Source organism: Magallana gigas, chromosome 4, assembly GCF_963853765.1.
Source record: "Magallana gigas chromosome 4, xbMagGiga1.1, whole genome shotgun sequence".
Lineage (NCBI taxonomy): Eukaryota > Metazoa > Mollusca > Bivalvia > Ostreida > Ostreidae > Magallana > Magallana gigas.
The window spans coordinates 48809452-48826257 of NC_088856.1; the positions used below are offsets into that span (position 1 = coordinate 48809452).

Here is a 16806-nt window from a genome sequence, read left to right on the forward strand (position 1 = left end):
TAACAGTCTTCTAATTGTATTTAAAATACTATTGTTTGTTTCACAATTAAGGGGAGATGAATTCAGAACTGCATTTAAGAGGTTAGGAACCCTCAAAGTCTTCTTCCCTGATGTTCCTTTTGTTGCCCTTAGTGGTACTCTCACTAGAGAACAAAAGATTACTATTCCAAAACATCTGTGTTTAGTGAAACATGAAATAATAGAAACAACACCAGATAGACCAAATATATTTCTTGAGAAAAAGCAAAAACAGTCTGGTATAGATGTTCTTAGTCAGTACGAGCAGATAATATATCAAGTATGTGATGAGCTGTACAAGAAGCGAGAGTTGTATCCTGTGACATTACTTTTTATTCCAATATTCTATTTATATAAATATATAACAAGATTAAAATAGTTTACCAACAATTTATTGAACCATTCCATATTGGACACTGGGGACTACTAACTGTTTACAGCTAAGATTAACAGATGTAAGTAAATGACAAATACTGTCCGAAGGAAAAAACACACCCTGTAATCGGGTAACATAACTTCCAACAAAATACATGGATACTTAAATGACAAAATTAACCCTCTAAAGAGAGTTAAAATTACGTACAAATTATCCCCTTAGAAAAACATGGGGGAAATTGGTGAAAATTCAAAAATTTAAACAACAAGAATTTTGAATTTGAACCAAGAATGCCAAATACAAGAGTTGGAAGTTAAAACAAAAACTGTAAACGATTGTAGCCCCCAAGTTTGTGTAAGGATAAAATTAAATTGCCACCACCTTAAAAAATTACAAAATGTAATTGTAATATTTTGTGCAATATAATAAATTGAACACTAATGACTAAATACAATCAAAAACGATGAAATGAACTACCATAGATATGAAAGTGTTGACAAATATTTACAAACGAATTCAATGACATAACTATTAGAAATAGGTAGATGCCAATTGTTTTTGGGCTTGTTGAATCACATTTGATGATTTGTGAATATATGTTGTATAACAATTTGAAGACCATCTCCCTAATGTTTTAATAACATGATCTTCGATACGTGCTTCTTGAGCTGTAGTAGCTGCTCCGATTCTGAATGAATGACCATTATAATTTTCAGGATTGTAACCTAACTTACTCAGAAGGAGTTTTAACTTGTCTACAAAATAAGACCTGGTCAAGACAGAACCTTCTTTGGTAACGAAAAAAGGATTTGGTACACATGAAAATGTTCTAACTTTTAAATCTGAATATTTGTGTATGGCATTAACTGGACACACATTTGTATTTGTCTTGAATAACTGAATTTGTACACCTTTTCTGAAAGGATCAGTTTTTGATTGTTTTAAATTTATAACGACATAATTCTCAAAACACATAACATCTTGTGTCGAAAGGCAATCATTGACATTCGTTTCACTTAAGACAGTGAACTCTCCACATCTTAAAAAACCAAAGAAAGCAGCAGTGCATGCTGCTTCTAACAAAGAACTAGTAAACATATCGAATATACCCGAATGAAGCAAATGACAAATTTTACAAAGAATAGAACTTGTTATAGGCAATCTTGTACGCTTAACATGTGAACTAGCTTGTTTTTTCTTGACACCATTTAAAATTGTTTGCAAACATGGTGAAGGTTGACCTGACATGTTTTCTAAAGGATTGAATCCTTTCATTTTTAAGTAAAAAAATCTTATACCACTAAGATATAGCTTGATTGTAGAATATGACAAATGAAGGTTTTCATCACAATGTGCAACATAATAGATCAACATCTGTTCAGAAATGGGGGGTAAACAATCATTAGAATGTTTTTGAATTCCTCTAAGTAACATGAATTTAATATAGGAATCTAGTCCTGTACGGTATTGCGCTCTGGTTTTACTGGAAATGGAATGATCCCAGAGACTGCTCACGACACTGTCCAGATCACTTCCTTCAAAGGTGGACATGGGGTACTGAGATTGTCTGCATCTGGAGCCAGTTGACGAAATCTGTCCATCTGAAATCGAGATAAACTGTCAGCTATTTCATTCTGAACACCAGGTATATAAGTACTATACACCGCAAAGTTATTATGTGCCGCACACATAGTAAGTCTTCTCATAAATTTCATGATGGTAGGTTCTTTGGATCTGCCTTTTGAAATGATATGAACAACCGCTTGATTATCACAGTAAAACACTATTCTTTTTCCACACCAGCGATCACCCCAAAGAATACATGCGACGACAATGGGATATAATTCTAACAAGGCCATAGATAATTTAGAATCCACTACTGATGGTAAGTCTTCAGGCCATTTGCTGTTGAACCAATGACCTTGGAAATATCCTCCGAAGCCTAAAGTGGAGGAAGCATCTGTAAACAGCTCCATATCATAGGCGTTTACTTTGAAATTATCATAAAACATTGAAATTCCATTCCAATTTTTTAAAAACGTTAACCACATATGCAAGTCCGCTTTACACTCCTGGTTAAGGTAAACATGGTGATAACTTTCTTTAACGGAAGACATTAATTTGTACAAGTAGGAAACAAATGAACGTCCAGGGAGAATAACTCTTGAAGCAAAATTGAGATGCCCTAATAATTGTTCGAGGTCCTTGCGCGTACAACTTTTTTGAGACAAAATCTGTAGAATAAACTGGGAAATTCTGTCAATTTTCTCACGTGGTAACCTAGCTTGCATTTTATCAGTGTCTAGGATAATGCCCAAGTATTCTAATTCACAAGTAGGTCCAATAGTCTTTTTCTCAGATAAGGGTAATCTCAGTCGATGAAAAATGGTACACAAGAGTGCCATAGTTCTATCACCACAAGCGTCTGGTTTATCTATAGTCAAAAAATCATCTAATAAATGAAAAATGGCATCTACACCATAATTGTTTTTGGCAATCCAACAAATAGCCGTAGATAAGTTGTCAAATAATTTTGGACTTGATCTGCATCCAAAAGGTAAACGAACATAATAAAAATAAGAATTTCTCCACTTGAAACAGAACAGATGATATTGTGATGGTACAATTGGAATTTGTTTGAAAGCGTCAGTCATGTCAGTTTTACACAGAATGCTTCCTACTCCATAGTCTTGAATCTTTTCTATTGCATCATCTATCCTGACATAACTTAATGAACATAGATCTTTGTTGATGAGTTCATTGATGCTGGGTTCTGCATTATTATGAGGAGAAGATAAATCGAAAATTAATCGTTTCTTGCCGGAATATTTGTGTGTTGCTATTCCTAAAGGACTGACTCTGTAATTTTCAAATGGCGGAGAGGGATATGGTCCTTTAACGTAACCTCTTTGAATTTCAGTATAGAGAAGTTCATCGACCACCAGTGGATTTTTTCTGGCTGATAAGGCGTTTTTACATTCATAAGAATTAATACTTTCGTAAGTCACAAGGGTATCAAATCCGAACTCTAAGCTTGAACACAAGTAATTTACGAAGTTTCTATCAGGATGTTCTGCCAATTCGAGATGAAGTCTGTCTATATTAATATTAGTCAAAGGGCCTAGTCACTTTTGAGATGGTGATGGATTTGAAGCGACTTTAGTTTTTGCGTCAGTCTTCGTTTGATTGCATTCAATCTTGGGATGGTTTGACTTGCAAGATTTACATATGTGTAAATATTTGCAATATGGTTTTGAGCAACCTTTAGAAGTATTAAAATTGTTACAGATTTGTTTTCCATCATGAAATTTGACGTCACGCCCGTGCATGTCAACGGCCTGTCGAGATGAACGATTTGCCATGGAAGGTCTACTGTTTAGATTTTTCCGAAAATATTTCTGTGCACACATGGACGAACTGTGAATATTGGATCCACAAAAATCACAAGATTTAACAGGGGAACCAGCACAGATTAGCATACGGAGCTCATTGTCTCCCTTAGACCAGTCAACTTTGATATTTCGTTGTAGAAGTAAAGCGGCACATTTGTTAGAGAAAACCTGATGATATTCATAAAAACGTTCGGGCCAGATGTTGGCAGTTTCGATGATATGAGACAAGTATGCGTCTAATTCATCCATTCTGTTGGGATATGCATTGCACATAATACGTTTGTACCGTCCAAATGCAATTATGAATTCGTCTAAAGTCAAATTTCTCACGAGACGTTCGTCATTCTCTCTGATTTTCTTATGAGATGGCGTAGTATAGTTGGGTATGAGTAAGACGTTTAAATTCACGTCCTTACCTGCTATGATGTCTGCCCGTATATCAGGCGAAACAAGATCCACTTCTGACAACTGAGACGCAGGAGTTCCAGCTCCGGGACTGACCATAGCTGTGCTGAGGTTGAACTGGTTGACGTCTGTTTTATTAACAGATTGCCCCAACGTGGTCAAAGCTTGTTGACACAGTTGCAACGTGGAAACGAGGACATTGTCGGCCATTGTTGTTGACATGGGCGATACTAATGTTTGAGCAAAACCGGACTGCCTTAAATTTTCCGGACTGGCTCCGGGCATTTGAACGAGCGAACCGCTTGAGTAAGGCAAATTCGAAGATCCAGCTGCATTACTGACAGGCAAGTCTGTACTTTGGACGGCCCTGACTGGAGGCACTGTAGTAGAATCGGAAGGTGTGGCCGTGGTACCCTCTCGGACGCTAACACCATTGTCTACATTGTCTAAATAAATTCTTTTTAACACGCTATGAGATAATTGTGCATTGATAACTATTCCCATATCTGCCAATTTCTTCTTTAAAACTGTAACTGTCCAGTTAGAAGGATTGTCAGATTCCTCTACAGGAGGCATAACGTTAGAAGAATTGGCGCGTGATCTCCGACCCGAAGCCATTGTTCAAAGTTCACAGTTCGAATAAAATAAATTAAAAGGAATAATCATCCCAATGAAACACTAACACAAATAAATAATCCATGTTCCAGGAAAGCGATAATTCACAAAAAGAGTAGATAAATAAGTCCATGGAAGAGGATGGCTTGAGATTAGATGAATTATCAAACAAAACAACAATGGCTACTGACGCTGAAAATTACACTGAAAACGAGGCTTGTCTAAAAATAACTTATAAACATAGGGTGTCCCAAGGGAAGATTGAAAGAGTTTAATATATATATAAACAATGATTATTACATAATCAACTATATGAGTGAAGCACTGAGATATATTAATAGCATATTTGGCATTCAAAATATTTACAGTTCCATATACAGTGCCTTATGTACTGGACAGGATAATGAAGTCATTGATGCAACAATTAATGAATTAAAAAAAGAAAACCCGAGAATTCGTTTGGTGCTAACCACCTCTATATCGGGCATGGGTTTTGACCCCAGTAATGTTACCCAAGTTATCCATGCCTGTCCTCCAAGAGATTTATCTCAGTATTTTCAGGAAGTGGGAAGAGCTGGCCGCCGAGGACAGCGATCACATGCAGTTCTTTACTACAACAATCAGGATATGCTCGCAATTTACCAGGAATCCATGAAAATATTATTAATTACTGCAAAAATAACTCCATGTGTTTAAGAGATCAGCTTTTATCTACATTTGGTTTTACAAAAGACAAAACCATCACTGGTTGTGAATGCTGTTCATGCTGCATTACACAATGTCAATGTACAAAGTGTTCTGAGAAAGATGCCATATGAACAAATTAAATATGAACTTTAATTCCTTAATTTTTTTTTAGCTTTTTGATACTTGTCTATACATATATTGAAAAATATATATACATGCAAACAATTATAATATACATCCATCCATCCAGACAAACATCAAGTATTATACATGTACATGTAATACCAGACATATTCAATTATGATATTTCAGCTAAATTCATTACACACAAAAAAAACATCCATTCAAGCTTCCAGTATACTATAGCATTACATACATATCCAAAATTAATGTTGGCTAGAAATTTAGTAAAGGTGCCAAAACTTCTAAATATCTTCCTATATGAAAAACCAAGCTTATGAAATGACTGTATGATGTATAATTCAACCTTTGAAAAAAGAGAAAACTTCAATAATATAAAGCAAATGATAAAGATGAGGAAGAAAAATGATTATCTGCAATGAACTGAAATGTTCATATGATCCATGGTATAAAACAGAAAACAAATATTTGTGAACTCTTTGATCACTTTGACAGAGATGACAATGCATTATATGTATCTGTGTATCACAGGTGATTTAATCAAGGGAGTGTAAGGTATACACAATACATACAAACATCAATATACAAACATTAATTTAACATTATATGCATTATATGCATATACCATAATAACTGTATTATACCACTGACTATTTTTACAGAAACACAAGCTATAAAATACCAACTGAAAAGAAAAATCACTAAAAATTAAAATTGGTCAAAATATTAATTAAAACTGCATGCTTTATCAATAAATGAAATAGTTCGTAATAAAAATTCAGATAGAATATTCCCCCCAAAAGTGTTTTATGAAAATCCCCTATTAAATCGAAATGGAAAAAAATGATCATAAACTTAATAAAGTTAGTCTTCTTCCCAATCATCTTGCTCCTCTTCATCCTCCTCTTCCTCCACTGGAACTACCTGTCCACGAGTAAGCCTCCTTATAAGGTGATTTATCCAGTCTTTCATGTTTGGCACATTTTCAGTTGCAACAGGAATTGGATGGAGAGATGAAAATCCTTGACACTTTCGTCCAGGTATGTATTGAAATGGGCGAATTTTTCGAAGTTCCCTGCTAACGATAATTTGATCATTCACGGAAACCGTCTTGGAATGACGACCACTTTTGGGCTTAATTTGCAAGCAGTTGTCCATTTGGGAACAAATCTCTGCAATAGCATCTGCTGATGCTGTGGCTCTTGAAATGGATTTCTCAGTCTTGTTAGCGCCGAGACTTCGTATAAGGCTCTTTTGGTTGCACACGGAATGTTCCTGCACTAAATCACTCTCAACACATTTACCCTTCCCACCAATGGTGTTAACAAATGATCCCTCTAGCACTCGCAAACTTTGCAGAGGAGATAATAAGTGTTCTGTTTGGAGGACATAATTGACATTTTCCACCAAGTATTTACTTAGTTTAGAATGAGAATAAAAAAATGGGATGGCATACTTGCAGTTAAGTACTGCTCTGTGGATATCTCCCTCTTTAGCAGTGTCATGCATTTCAATAACATGCAGGTACCAGTGACATAGAAGCATGCAGTAATTGTATACTTCATCCTCTTCTTTGTAGCATGTTTTCTCTTCGGATGTCTGAATGATGAACTGTTGCCCATTCACAAGTATGGTGCTTCTTTTCTCCACTCTTTCTTGATATTCATTTCTTCTGGGTATCAAATGTGGTGTCTCCAACAATCCATAACCAAAGTATTTCATAAATTTTTGGATGATATCCAAAAGAAAAGATTTCTGTTGATCTTTTGGTTGATGACTCAAATCGTCAAAGTCTCGATGCTGAGGCTTACTGTCCATGTCCTCCATGTTGAAGAATTCCATGAACTGCTCTGTGATCATTCCCTCACCAACTGTCATCAAAAGGTCAAAATGAGGCTGAAACCTTCCTTTAACTTTGCCATTCACATTGGAGCGTTGCAGCAGAGTCTTGAAGTATGCCAGAGTTGGAGGAGTATTGCTTGTCTTGTATAGTGCTTTAAAGCATTTCTAAAGTACAGATAACAAAAATAAAACTGTATAGTGAGATTATCTAGTAAGATTTTTAATCAATGCCAAATAATTTATATTTTTGAATATTTAAATCATATTTTGCAAACAAGAAAAATTAAGGTACATGTATCTTCACTACAGTCTGCAAATCTCTCACCAAATGGCGTATTACATGTATCTAAGGATATCATTCTTACTTGCAACATACTGTAGTTACTGGTACACTTAACATGGTATACATATTGAAATTTATCTGCAATTCAATTTAGTTTACCTCAAGAAAGTCTTGCTTATTGTGCCACATTTCACAAACAATAGGATGTAGGTCATCCAGTCTCCTCTCAGGAGTAACAGAGAGACATCTGATGTTCTTTGCTTCCTGTAGTCTGACTCTGGTCAGCTGGTCGCCACCAACTGGTACACCAAACTTCCTCAAGACATCTGTGTTACCTGTTGATAATTAAAAGATGCATAAAAACATCTGCTATTTATATGTAAATGTAAACACTATCTTCAGTTGTTAGTCTTAACACTAACCAAAAGCTTCTGTGAACATTTTGATCAGCTGGTCTTCATATGTGTCCATTATACACAGGCAGTCCTCGTGTTTGGCTTCATTCCTAAACTGGATAGGAAGTGGGTACACCAAAGACTTGGCTTCCATCTTCTTAGAATACTCATGGGGCAAATGCTCAGGAATAAGTTTCTTGTAGCTCTGGAAAGCAGGCAGCTTACACAGGATTCTTGCCAGTAAAACGCTATATGCATATGCAAGTCTCTCTTGTTTCAGACTTCCTGATGTCAACAGCACATCATCAGCTGTGAGCTTGTTTGCTTCAACATTTGGCTTTGTGTTCGACATGTCTGTGGTTGCAATTCGGCTGAATATTACATTTGATGTAAACAGATGAAGGTCTTGGTTTCTTTTTTCTGATGTAAGTTTTGAGGTTTTCACATATATATCAAGGTTATCACCTACCAAAAAAAAAAATGTCCCATATTCAAAATTCTGCCGCATGCTGTCAGTATTGTAATTAAAGAAACACAGCAGCCATGAAAGGGGATGATCATCCACACATACACAAAAACAACATACCAACCATGCCCTTATAATAAGGATACTTTCAAAATGTATTTCAAATGCATTATTAACAAAGGTTGTTTTTTTTTTATTCATTAACAATGATCAACAAGCTTTCTATAATCCTTTTTAAATAACCTAGAGCAGATATCTTCATTGACCTCTTTAATCGTTTTTAAAATGAGGAAGCAATCAGCTACAATTCTGAGTTAAAAGAAAAATATTTGATCATGGTCAATCATAGATGTTGCAAAATAATTTTTAACCTCCTAATCTTGAATGTTTTGAAAATTACAAATCTCAATTTTTAACTTAATGCATGTTATAAATAAGGTATTTTAAAAGTTATCAATAAATATTAATTACCTGTTATCTTGACTAGTGGATTTGATTTTAGACTCTCTGTAATCAGCTTCAAAGAACAGTCATGCACACTTTCTTGGAACCTTATTCTATTTGAAGTTGATAATGTCAGTCCAAGATGGTTCAACCTTGTCTGTGCCTAAAATTCAAAGAATGCATATCTTCAATGGTCTAAAGTGAAAGTGATTGTGATATATATTTAAAAAATTTTTTTAATTTTAAAATTATGTTTGGAAATTACTACCGGTATATATTTTTAAATTTGAATTATCACCCTACATTTTCTTTATAAATTACCAATAAATTGGAAAAGTCAATATAAATATAATTATAAGTAACCTTGAAATAATTAATTTGAAACAAAAAATATATTTCACATTTCTTACCGTACAGTCCACAAGAATTCTGAACAGTAAAACAAATCAACTCGAGCTTTCCCAAGAAACAGTTCTAAAAGAACAACAGACAACAAAACTGAACAAATCTGAAAATCAAACGGAGATAAAACAAATAGACAGGAATGAAAGTTATTCATTTCACTTCATCTCTTTTTCAGAAACAACTGTTAGTGTGTGACCGGTATATATTGTTTAATAAATAGATGCAGTAATTTATTACATGCATATCATACCTAACTACAGTACACTTTAATATTATATGTTGAATGAAACTTTGATACGAAAAAAAAGTAAACAAGAAAAATGTCACATGTATATTATATGTATATTATATGTGTAAATATAGGATCTAATGTGTGGTATGCTACTATATCATAATGATTTGTATTCATTAAGTTGTGTGTTTTTTTACCCCTGGGCCTTCGCAAAGGGATAAAAAAAAACCCACAAAACTCATTGAATACAAATCGTATACCACTACAAATCATGAAAGATTCTTTTTATCACATATTTTTGTAAATTTCTTATTTTCTTACATTTCATGTTGGAAAGAGGAAAAAGTTCCTTACAAAACAAACAAAAAATTATTTTAAGTGTATTTAAATTTTTTCCAAAAACAAGTTTACAAAAATGTGTATAATATGTAATAATTATAAGTAATTCTGCTCTTGACATATTTTTAAACAAACTAATGACACACATATTGTTGTGTTCAATGTATTGTGTTATATTATGGCGTCACGCCACGTAAGGACACTTGGAATATGAAAAAAATATGTAATGGATGATATCCAAGGCTACAAACATGTGATAAATTTATATATCTATATAAAAAATTATAAAGCATAAATGATCAAAATTTCAAATAATGCAAATTCTGTACATCTCTCAATATTTTTCAGTGTATTAATTAAATTAAATTAAAATAAGCCACTGTAGATTTCTAATTATTTCATTCTGTAAATGCAAAATATTGACGTATAATTTGATAGGAATTTAAGGGCTAATTTTAATTACCGTAAACTAAATATGTTTCACTGTAAGGTTGAAAAAATTAATAGATTTCATAAATGTAATGTCTTATGAGCATAAATTTGAATAAATTACCAGGATAAAAGCAATCAAAAAGCTTATTTGTAGACAAAATATAAATTGAGAGATAAGCAAGCCAATAACAATAAATTTAAATGAATGTTAGTATTTAACAATTGGAAAATAATTAATAATGAACTTGAAATGCAGAGCCAACTTAAGTTACATTTTAATAAATGGTAGATACCCTATCATCTAGTCCTCCTTTGATGGCAATGGCAGTAGTAAGCCTCTGAAATGCTGAGAGGTTATGAAACCTGTGTTTCATCAATATGGCGTAGGAAGCTGCAAGGATGGGAATCAAAGATGGGGCCACTTTTCCATTTGCAGGAATGGCAGCACAACAGAGTACCTCCAGTAACAATGGAACTCTACAATAATACTGATAATTGTGTTACTTACAGCCTTAGTAAATATAATAGAGATCTTTACAATAAATCTGTAATGTAGATATTTATTTACTATAAATACTGGTGTGATTTTTTTATCAACTGAATAATCCTTAACTGAACCAAAGAAAGAAGACTGAGAATTTTCTTCAAATAAATAAATGGTTTTTATAGATGTATAAATCTCTTGATTAGACTAATAAAGTGTCAGTTTATGTATAATATTATACTATTTCTGTCTTAATTTTACCTTTTCCTCATTTCCAAAATGATGTCTTGCAGAAAATGTTCCCTGTTGTCTAACAAATCTGTAATTCCTCTGTATTTCTGCAACACTGATGAAAATACTGCAGTTCTTGATGTCAAACTCTGACACTGGCTTCTCAAGTCTAGCATTGCCTCCTCATTTTTCTCTTTCATTTCCTTGAAAACGTCAGAGATGACATCAAGAACTGCATTATTCTCCGTCTCCGTCTCAGTCTGGGATATAGGCTTGGACACATAATCATGTTCAATGACAGGGGAAACGCTGGGATTCACAGCACTGACACAATCAACAGTAACAGAATCAAGTTTCAACATTTTCCTCGATTTAGGCAATACAGGAAGTTGAATGTTTGACGCAGAACGAGGTGTCAAAGGAGAGAGAGCACCTCGTTTACACACGGATACGTTTAAAAAAGACTGTGTTGAATGTTTACATTTCTCAATGAAATCATTAACACTGATAACACGAGAATAACAATTCCTACAAACCATTGCATCTCTGCGCATTAGTTCATGCTGATATGTCTGTCCAATTATGTTGTTCAACTTTTCCTGAAAGTTTTCTTTTATCGCTTTTCTTCCAGAAAGTTTAAAACAAGTCGCATTTTTTGTAAAACACAAAAAACAGTCAATAGCCACACTCTTAGTTGGCGTCGAGGCCGCCATTTTGTTCCAAGCAAAACAATGTGATATTCACGTGATAAGCCGGACTATTTTTTAGACGATAACAGAGGTGTTAGTGAAGCTTGCGGAACGCACCCTCTGGTGAGAGATTGCTCTGTGTAGTGAAGTACCTTAACCTCGTGCAAGTCAAAGGCAACATAATATGGCGCGACAACTAGGTGCCGACATCAATATAATCAAAATCCTCTTTAGGTGTTTTTTTTTTATTTATATTTTAATACACAAGTATTTTGTAAAGCACTTTGCTTCGGATAATCCATATTTCAAAACACTTTAAAAGTTAACTTTATTACCAACATCTAAATTTATGAAGGTAATAATTAAATTATCATTCATAAAACTCTGGATCGTACATGTAAATAATTAAATCTTTTAAACGATCTTCAATAGTTAAAACTAACAAGTTTGAAAAATTTAGTAATTTCTTTCGACAAATACATTGTGAGTAGCTGGCCGTCAATTAATTTGCTCAGTTGCATTATGGCGTGAGAGACCACCACCAACCTTTTTACCTTGCACAACTTGTATATCAGAAATTAGAAATTCATTTATTTTAGTGTGATTACCATTTGGTTTCTTCGGCTGTTGATTATGAATTTCTGAAATGAAAGGATTGACCCGATATATGGCGATTTTGGTCCTTCGCTTAAAGATACAGTACCTAACAACATAACACAACAGCAGACCCCAACTTATCCCCGGGTGTACTTCCGGGGTTTACTATGGGTCTGCTCTTTGAAATTTGCGTTCACTCAGGGTTTCCTTTGGTCCACTCGGGATTTGCTTTTTGGGGTCCACTTGATGCATTTAGGTAGTAATCAGACTAGTCTTTTAACTAACCGCCTTACTGCCTATAATTCCTGCCCTTGTATATTCCAAATACACATGTAGCGTCTGCTAGCGTATGCCTCTGATCGTAGTTTCTTTCTGTGTCTACTATTTGTTATGCCCCCCCTTCGAAGAAGGATGGGCATATTACTTTGTTGCTGCCTGTCGGTCGGTCCACCAACAGTTTCCGTTCATTGTCGTCGCAGAGGCTGAACATTCCGGTTTATTACCTGACGTGTTTTAATCTTAACACAAATCATAACCGCTGACAAGACTTCTTGACAAGTTCCTGAAAATAATCGATAAATTCGATTTAATTTTTTTTGAAGTATTGTTTTTCAAGGACACTTATTCAATATAGTCTCGTTCAACTAGACGCCCGGCTGTCTCCGTAAAACCCCTCTCACACCAGTGCTGCGTCCTCACGGCGATCTCGCTGTGTCGTTAAATAATGTAAAACCCCAAGGTAAATGCAGTAGGGTCTCCTACAGCGCCGTTACAACGCAACGGTATCTTCGTTCGTCGCGGTTGGATAACCTAGAACATTTTAGAACGTCATGCGAAGGCGCACACTTTAAACATGCACAAAGTTCGCGCCGTGGCTCTGCGTTCTGATAAACATGCCGTAGAAGCGTAGTAAGGTGCAGTGACAACGCCATAAGGTCTCCAACAGCACCACGACAGCTCCATTCGCGTGCACAAGGAACGCAGCTAATCACAGTGTAGACGCAGTGATAAGTCAATTGCGCTTGCATGGAGACCTCTCGGAGTCCTTTGGGATCTCACTGCGTTTCTTTAGCGCTCTCACTGCGCTTCCACGGCGTTTTAACAAGGTGTTTTTAATTTGGTTGCGTTCACACAGCGACCCCTAAAGAGCTGTTGCTGCGTTCATCGCGCTCTCTTCACGTTTCTTTTGCGTTAATTGGCGTTTGAACCGCTCCTTCACGGCATCTCTAGTGCGTTGTCATAACGACCACGAAAACTCGAACAATGGCTGGTGTACATTAGCAAGCGATGTAGTAATTATCAAACTGGATGTGGATGACTATGTAAAAAGTAGCATTTGCTAATATTCCAGGGCCTATCAAAGGACAAAGATAAGATTCATGTCATTTGGTTCCGATGTCTTCACATCTTTTCTCTGTTTTCTAACAACTAATAACGGATAACGGTGTTTTGTCCTAGTCCTTCACAAATTATTTAGAAGTAGTTACGTTTTAATGTGATTGGTTGCAAAATATATATAAAGGCGCGTTTTATGATGAATTGTTTTGTATCAACAGAATGGTTATCATGTCAGGAAACAGATTTGTGTCACGGACTATTTCTTAATTAAAAAGCTTATAAAACAATATCTGTAAAACACAATGCCACAAACACATTGACAGGACATACACAACTAAGCTCCTGTTTTTGAGGCATAAAAAATCTATTTTTTAGGCATTTATAGATGTTTTATTCTACATTTGTATATCTCATTTAATCTTGCAATAAGATATTTTGTTGTCAAATTAACTAATAATATCCTTTATTTCCGGAACGCTTTCCTTTCCTCCCGCCATTCTTCCAAAATCGTTCGCGGCGTCTGCCGTAACCTTTTCCCCGACGCCTGCCGTAACCTTTGCTGCGACGTCTGCCGTAACCTTTACCGTATCGTTTGCCTTGGCGTCTCCCATATCTTTTTTGATTACGTTTTCGGCCAAATATGTATTGCTTTTTTCCATAGACTTGCGCTGAAATGAAGGTAAATGTGAAGATAATAATCTTCAATCTATTTAAGTGTGAACTAACTTTTTAAAATTAGCAGTTATGATAATCGATCTTGAAAACACTGTAACTAAGTATTTATGACTCTTTCAAAAAATGTTTCTCAGTTTCAACTTATTTCATCTTTTTTGATGTCATACAGATAGGTGGACTATTACAAAGAGCACAAGATCAGAGACAGCATTAGAATAAGCAATCTGTGTAATACCTGGTATTTCCGTAAAAAGATACTGAATGTTATTAATTTATCCGGTATTTGAAAAATGTCGAAACTAAAACAAGTACGTCATTTTACATCTCAAAAATAATTTTAATTCCTAATTGGAATCACTGAACTCGCTTTGCAAACGTTGGTGTTAACACAATACTCACGTTTCTTGCAGTAAAGGGATTTTCTCTTTTTCAATGGAATGGATTTCCATAATCTAACAAACTGGCAAGAGTTGGTTCTTAAAATGTGTCCACGTGAACTTCCTGTATAGAAAGTGAATATCGTATGATAAAGCTCTTAATAAACTCTTAACTGAATTCCATTTCTAAGCTTCAATAATTTCAAAATTATTTTACCATAAGAAATGAAATAATTCATTTACCGGAAATGACATAGGTTGCTTTGGGCTTCAGGGAAACTCCACAAGCGGCGCTGGACACTGCTGATTTAATCGTGACGACTCGTCCCCGTTTCAACTTGGAATACTTCGCGCCCTGTCGTTTAATCAATTGTAGAAACATATTATTTTCATTTTATAAAAGTCGTCATAGCATATATATATTTCCTGCATTGATCGAAGATACGTTACTTTCTTCGGTTAAGTCAGATTTGAGTAAAAAAAATGTAGAAAATGTAAAACGATAGTTCCATTTCGAAAGAAAATCAAATTTTTATTCACTAAAGTGTGGATAAATAAGTATAACATTTTGCTAAGATACATGACAATTAAATTTACAGTTTTACTTACTTTAAAAACTCGTCTAACAGCTACTGTGTAGATAAATTGGGCTGCTTGAGTCTTTCCTACTTTCTTGACTTTGAGTACACACCCAACAATCGCTATCAAAATCATAAAATATACATCATGTTTTACCATACATCACGTTAAGCCATATTTTGCTAGACTGAAATTTTCACTAAATACAAATACTTTTTACGACATACAGTAATCTGATTTGCATCCGTTAGGAGGCTGTGGTAGACAGGTGCAGGCTTCAGAAATATACAGACTGACTGAAACCACACAAAGCAGTAACAGGCACTTCATGATTCCTGTCGTTACGCTGTTCAGTAGTCAGCAGGTATAATTAGTGAAAGAATGCATTTTCTTCTTATTTATAGGGAATATATAATTAAGGATAAATAACTTGCACACCTTTTCCTTGTAGCGTTATACCTACAACCTCTCAGTGGAATGTTAACAATGATTTTACATATTAACCAACTTAGCTTTCGGTAAATATCTTTAAAAGAATGCTTTGATTATATTGCTTAATCGATCTGCAACATAAGGATTTACAACTGTTTAAAGAACAACCACAAGTTACTTTATATTGTTTCCACATGATGTAAAAATTGTCGCGATATTTGTCGGAATTTTTTTTTTTTGTAAGAAAAGAAGATGGGTAAATAAGGCATGAAAACAAATAAGATACTGTAAAATTAAAATATCCACTTATGTGATTTGCTTTTCTTTTTAAACCATTCAAAACAATGTATATTTAAAAAACATCGATCTGTAGACCTTAATTACTTGGAATGTGATAATTTAAATCAGTGTATGCGTATCAAAACTCCAAAATAATGTCATTTTTAGATCTTTATGCAATGCCTTTCTTTTACAGAGCGACTCTGGGCTTCATATTTTTTTCATAATCTAAGTAAGGTCTAATGGAAATCAAACCGATTTCAATTAAAAGAAAACTTGGAAGTGATAGCCCATTAAACTTCAAAAATACTTTTGTTTATCCCAACAATTGAACGTTTTAGAAAAATATTACAAGTCCGTAAATTCGTGACCAAAAACGCATATAGCATTAAAATAAATGCACCATGTTTTGACCGAAATGGCTCCGTTGTTAAGAGCACCAGAAATTAGTTTACCTTATAGAACTTGGCCTCTTTGGTGGTGGGCTCGATACCACCAAAACTTTAGGATTATTTTCTTCTTGTCGTTTATCAAAATATTCAAATCTGTATAAAGTTAGAATTGTCCTTTTGTAAATTTGTATTATAACATTATCAAAAATATTTAATTGGTCAAAAATTGAGTTGTAATTGACCCAAATAAGCATTTGCGAC

General features: G+C 34.5%; 3 protein-coding genes across 3 annotated transcripts; all 3 read right to left on the reverse strand.

The window, feature by feature from the left end:
• Positions 1–368: 368 nt before the first annotated feature.
• LOC136274879 (uncharacterized) lies at positions 369–5113 on the reverse strand. Its single transcript, XM_066082674.1, has 2 exons — positions 4203–5113; positions 369–1995 (listed from the first exon to the last, which is right to left on the reverse strand). Exons 1-2 carry the CDS (start codon positions 4807–4809, stop codon positions 926–928), a joined length of 1677 nt encoding a protein of 558 aa, XP_065938746.1. The 5' UTR covers positions 4810–5113; the 3' UTR covers positions 369–925.
• A 334-nt stretch (positions 5114–5447) lies between these two features.
• On the reverse strand, positions 5448–9481 carry LOC105319149 (uncharacterized). The gene is made up of 5 exons (XM_066082675.1): positions 9475–9481; positions 9092–9227; positions 8182–8619; positions 7919–8094; positions 5448–7641 (listed from the first exon to the last, which is right to left on the reverse strand). The coding sequence occupies exons 3-5, from the start codon at positions 8504–8506 to the stop codon at positions 6499–6501; spliced, it is 1644 nt and encodes a 547-aa protein (XP_065938747.1). The 5' UTR covers positions 8507–8619; positions 9092–9227; positions 9475–9481; the 3' UTR covers positions 5448–6498.
• A 4697-nt stretch (positions 9482–14178) lies between these two features.
• Positions 14179–15828, reverse strand: LOC105319608 (metalloproteinase inhibitor 3). Its single transcript, XM_011417204.4, has 5 exons — positions 15670–15828; positions 15473–15564; positions 15107–15218; positions 14886–14987; positions 14179–14479 (listed from the first exon to the last, which is right to left on the reverse strand). The coding sequence occupies exons 1-5, from the start codon at positions 15770–15772 to the stop codon at positions 14262–14264; spliced, it is 627 nt and encodes a 208-aa protein (XP_011415506.3). The 5' UTR covers positions 15773–15828; the 3' UTR covers positions 14179–14261.
• Between the last annotated feature and the right edge of the window lie 978 nt (positions 15829–16806).

Bases quoted from the DNA above. Each gene is read 5' to 3' on its own strand.
- LOC136274879 (XM_066082674.1), bottom strand. From the start codon at position 4,809: ATGGCTTCGGGTCGGAGATCACGCGCCAATTCTTCTAACGTTATGCCT. The intron at 1,996-4,202 runs GTAAGGACGTGA...TCTCGATTTCAG, and splicing joins ACGGGCAGACATCATAGCAG to ATGGACAGATTTCGTCAACT.
- LOC105319149 (XM_066082675.1), bottom strand. From the start codon at position 8,506: ATGTCGAACACAAAGCCAAATGTTGAAGCAAACAAGCTCACAGCTGAT. The intron at 8,095-8,181 runs GTTAGTGTTAAG...AATTATCAACAG, and splicing joins AATGTTCACAGAAGCTTTTG to GTAACACAGATGTCTTGAGG. The intron at 7,642-7,918 runs GTAAACTAAATT...TCTGTACTTTAG, and splicing joins ATAAGCAAGACTTTCTTGAG to AAATGCTTTAAAGCACTATA.
- LOC105319608 (XM_011417204.4), bottom strand. From the start codon at position 15,772: ATGAAGTGCCTGTTACTGCTTTGTGTGGTTTCAGTCAGTCTGTATATT. The intron at 15,565-15,669 runs GTATGTCGTAAA...TGATTTTGATAG, and splicing joins CGGATGCAAATCAGATTACT to CGATTGTTGGGTGTGTACTC. The intron at 14,480-14,885 runs GTGAGTATTGTG...CCTTCATTTCAG, and splicing joins ATCCCTTTACTGCAAGAAAC to CGCAAGTCTATGGAAAAAAG.